Raw genomic sequence first — 4,617 nt, forward strand, 5'->3', positions numbered from 1 at the left:
AGGGTTGTTTTTTCATCTTGTTTATTGTTTCCTTTGCTGTACAAAAGCTTTGAATTTTAATTAGGCCCCATTTGTTCATTTTTATTTTCATTACTCCTGGAGTTGGGTCAAAGAGGATCTTGCTGAGATTTATGTCAAAAAGTGTACTGTCCATGTTTTCCTCTAAGACCTTTATAGTTTCTGGCCTTACATTTAGGTCTTTAATCCATTTTGAGTTTGTGTGTGTGTGTGTGTATGTGTGTGTGTATAGTGTTAGGAAGTGTTCTAATTTCATTCTTTCACACTTAACAGTCCATTTTTCTCAGCACCATTTATTGAAGAGGCTCTTCATTGTAAACTCTTGCCTCCTTTGTTAAAGATAAGTTTCTCATAGGTGCATGGGTTTATCTCTGGGCTTTCTACTACTCTGCCATCTTGATCTCCTTCTCTAGGCACCATGTTTTGAGCAAGCCCAAGCAGCCTTATAAAATCCTTGTGGTAAGAAACCAAGACTGAACAGCCCCAGATTTCCACACAATCAGCATTTAATATGAACTAACCAGCCACATAAGTGAGCAGTTTTGTAAATGACCCTTCAGCCATAGTTGGGCCAACCAAGGTGACCTCATAAACAGTAGATACAAGTTGTTACATGAAGGCCTGCCAAGTGGATTTGTTTGTAAAATAAGTAACTGTTGTTATCTTAGCTTAACTTCTGGCTAGTTTGTTAAATGGTAATAAATAACTAAGACAGAATTTGTTATCTAAAGTCAAGGTGATATTATAACTTAAAAATATGGCGTTGAGTTTGCAGTTGATGGTAGGAAAATCTGTAATTTCTTTAGGTATCTATCACTGAAAGGTAGAAGAACCTTGAGGCAGCCGATGGCAAGCAGTTGAAGGACAGAGAGAAAGTGGTTATATAGTTTGGGGCAAAACAAGGTTCCCAGGTGGCTCAGTGGTAAATGCCAAGCAGGAGACACCAATTTGATCCCTGGGTCATGAAGATCCCCTGAAGAGGAAATGGCAACCTACTCCAGTATTCTTGCATGTGATATCCCATGGACAGAGGAGCTTGGAAGGCTCAGTCCATGCGGTTGCAAAGAGTCAGAAACAACAATCAAACAACAAAAGGGGAGCATTTATGTGCTTTCTTGGAAAGTTTGCATTGTCGTCGCTTGGAATACAGGAAAAAATATTTAGTAAACTCATGAGAAATTTCTAGGAAGGTGAAAGAAAGTGTCAGGCTTGAAAATAAAACTTTTCCTCATACTATCCCTAATCTCACCAGCAAAGATTCTGAAAACAAGAAATGGCTTCAAGGGAAAAATCAAATTCAAGGTACTTCAGGAAACTATTGCCGCAGAGTAAAGACCTCAAGATTGTCATTGTAAGACTGTAACATTTTCTGTTAGAGTTGAGAAATACTTAAGTCTATGCCCAGTAAGTTTTAACTTTTAATCCCACATTATCTGAAATAGAAATTTGTGATAATTGCCTTCTTCACAGGAATCCAAATGCATGGTTTATTCTTTGAGTGATGTTATTCATATTAAGAATGGATTTATGCATATGCCTTCATGTTACCTTACTCCATCCCTTTGTGAACAAAGGCATAATTTGCTGTAATGACCAAAAAAGTGTGGTCAAGGAGTCTATTGAACAGCACTGTTCAAGCTATTGAACAGGGCTAAGCAAAATTACTCCAATGAAAATAAAATAAAATTCTGGGATCTTGCTGGCTTAGATTTTCCACCCTTCTACTGAAGGGAAAAATCTTTTTTATTTCATCTCAGAATCATTTCAATGAAAGAATATTGAAGAAAACCAAGTAGTGTTGACAATGTTGTATTTAAAATCTGTGGTCTTCAGGAAATTCAGATTCATTATTTTAAACATGACCTTGTCTGCACTGTTCCTCATATAATGCCTGGAACCAAAGGGGTGTTTGTACAATAGCCTTGCCTATTCTACCATCTTTTGCTGCCAAACCTGCTCAGCTACCTTCATGTCCTGTCTTGGTGAATGTCAGCTCATCCACACAGGCAACCATGCACCTAGACGTGGTTCCATTGCTCCTTTTTATTATTATTCCAGGGAAGAAGCAGCACATGAGAAACCACGGCAGAACACAGAATAGTCTCACTTTGAGGACCAGTAAATAATACACTAACTTCAAAGTTCATGATGAGGCACATCTGAGAAATGGATAGCAATAATGTTAGAAATAATAATGCCACAGAAGCAGGCAGGGACTAGGTGACAAACCCTTGCTAACAGGGAATTCTTGACATCATCTTCTATGGAAAGTGAAGTCACTGAAGGAATTTTCCATGGATTTTCTGGTCATTAGAAAACTCATGCTCTTCACCCTATTAATATTAACCCAACTCCTTTGTTTAGATTTCTTGAGATACTTCAGCAATTATTCAGTGTTAGTAGCTGCCTTGAAGAGAATAGATAGGTATAGCGTTCAGGGTATAAATTTGGGAGCTATGATAGGATAATATTAAATTAGCATAAACATACATAGGAAGGAAACTCCGTAATAAGGTTCCAATCTCCAACAAGGAAAGGACAGAACAATCCCAAGTAAAGGCAAAGCCATTTCAGTATGTAGATTGAACTGGGAGTGCAAGAATCAGGAAACAAAAAGGGGCACTAAAGTTTGTTGTAGAATGAAAGGGACCAAGGTTACCTGTTGTCTTCAGGAAAGGGAGAACTGATAACAGGAAGGGTAAGAATAGATAGTTATCTTTTCTTCTGTTCTTTGAACTAGATAGCTTGGATGCATCTTTGCTCTCATTAACTGATATATTTGTTTTTGAATTATTAATCTTTACAAGAGTGAAATAAAATGAAATTTATTCTAGAAATGAATTATATTTTCATGTCTGCATGGCCTTCTTAAAGTATTACTCATGGCAGATAACCAGAATATCTTAACTTCTTCGAATCCCATTCTTTTCATATGAAAAATTTCTTTTCAGCACATTCTATATTTAAATAAAAAATATCTGAAAGCACATTTTACTTGGCACATAAAAGGCTTACAATTAACTGAAGAGTTTAAAAAAAAAAAAAAAAACTAGTTCTAATGAGATGAATGAAATTGGAGCCCATTATACAGAGTGAAGAGAGAGAACAGCATTGAAACATGTATATTATCTAGGGTGAAACAGATCACCAGCCCAGGTTGGATGTATGAGACAAGTACTCGGGGCTGGTGCACTGGGAAGACCCAGAGGGTTTGGGTGGAGAGGGAGGTAGGAGGGGGGATTGGGATGGGGAACACATGTAAATCCATGGCTGATTCATGTCAATGTATGGCAAAAACCACTACAATATTGTAAAGCAATTAACCTCCAACTAATAAAAATAAATGGGGGGGGGGTGGAAACTAGCTCTTTAATTAACAGGATATGACGTCTGAACCATTGCTTTTCGAAGAGCTGATTTGAATTCCTTATTTCTTAGACTGTAAATCATTGGATTGAACAATGGAGTGAGGATTGTATAAGACACAGATATTAGGGCATCTTGACTTGAAGAGTAGTTGGATTTGGGCCTTAAGTAGATGAAAGAGGCACAACCATAATGAACAGTTACCACAATGAGATGGGAGGCACAGGTAGAGAAGGCCTTGTATCTTCCGACAGAGGATGGAATTTTTAGAATGGCAGAAATGATGAGGACATAGGAGACCAGGATAAGTAACAGTGGAATAACCAAGACAAACACACCAAGCATGAATATGACCAACTGACTGAGACGAGAGTGGTGAGATGCCAGCTTGAGGACTGGAGAGATGTCACAGAAGAAGTGATGGAGCTGATTGGAGGAGTGGAATGGCAGGTGAAATACCAGAGAGGTGGTGACCAGTGAGACAGAGAAGCCACAGGCACAGGCAGCAGCCACAAGTCCCACACACACCCCGAAACCCATGAGTACTGTGTAGCGCAGAGGGTCACAGATGGCCACGTAGCGATCATAACCCATGGCTGCCAGCAGGAAGGAGTGAGAGCAACCTAGAAAGAGGAAGGAAAACATCTGGATGGCACAGCCCAGGAAGGAGATGATCCTCTTCTGGGCCAGCAGGTCCACCAGCATCTTGGGTACAATGACGAAGGTGTAACAAGTCTCAAAACAGGAGAGTACAGCAAGGAAGAAGTACATGGGGGTGTGGAGGGCTCTGTCCAGCACAATGGTGGAAATGATGATGGCATTGGTGCCCAGGGTGAACAGGTAGACCAGCAGGAAGACAGCAAAGAGCAGCTGCTGCAGCCTAGCCAGAGATGAGAAGCCGAGGAAGACAAATTCTCTCACCAAGGTCTCATTGACCCACTCCATGGTCACTTCAATACAGGAGAGCTAGAGCCAGAGGCCAGAATTCAGGGATGGAGAAGTGCATGGGGAGCTCAGCACAAAGTCTGTGGGTGGCAGGCATCTCCAGATGTATGATGGAACTCATTGATTCCCTCCAAAAAATACCTGCCAAAATAAGAATTAAGGCTAAATGTGGAACAGAGTAACTGACAAACAATAACAGACTTTTTGCCAAGACCAAGAACATGTTATCTCTCTAACTAAGAACTAAGGAATTATCTGAAATTATTTTTCCCTTGTGCTTTACTTATG

The 4,617-nt window shown here is 39.8% G+C and overlaps 1 protein-coding gene across 1 annotated transcript; it reads right to left on the reverse strand.

The window, feature by feature from the left end:
• Positions 1–3,387: 3,387 nt before the first annotated feature.
• Positions 3,388–4,329, reverse strand: LOC136161186 (olfactory receptor 10K1). Its single transcript, XM_065925797.1, has one exon. The coding sequence runs from the start codon at positions 4,327–4,329 to the stop codon at positions 3,388–3,390; it is 942 nt and encodes a 313-aa protein (XP_065781869.1).
• Between the last annotated feature and the right edge of the window lie 288 nt (positions 4,330–4,617).

The sequence above is a fragment of the Muntiacus reevesi genome, chromosome 1 (assembly GCF_963930625.1).
Source record: "Muntiacus reevesi chromosome 1, mMunRee1.1, whole genome shotgun sequence".
In the NCBI taxonomy this organism is placed as follows: domain Eukaryota; kingdom Metazoa; phylum Chordata; class Mammalia; order Artiodactyla; family Cervidae; genus Muntiacus; species Muntiacus reevesi.

What these genes read in the sequence shown, in the direction of transcription:
- LOC136161186 (XM_065925797.1), bottom strand. Translation starts at nt 4,329, where the DNA reads ATGGAGTGGGTCAATGAGACCTTGGTGAGAGAATTTGTCTTCCTCGGC.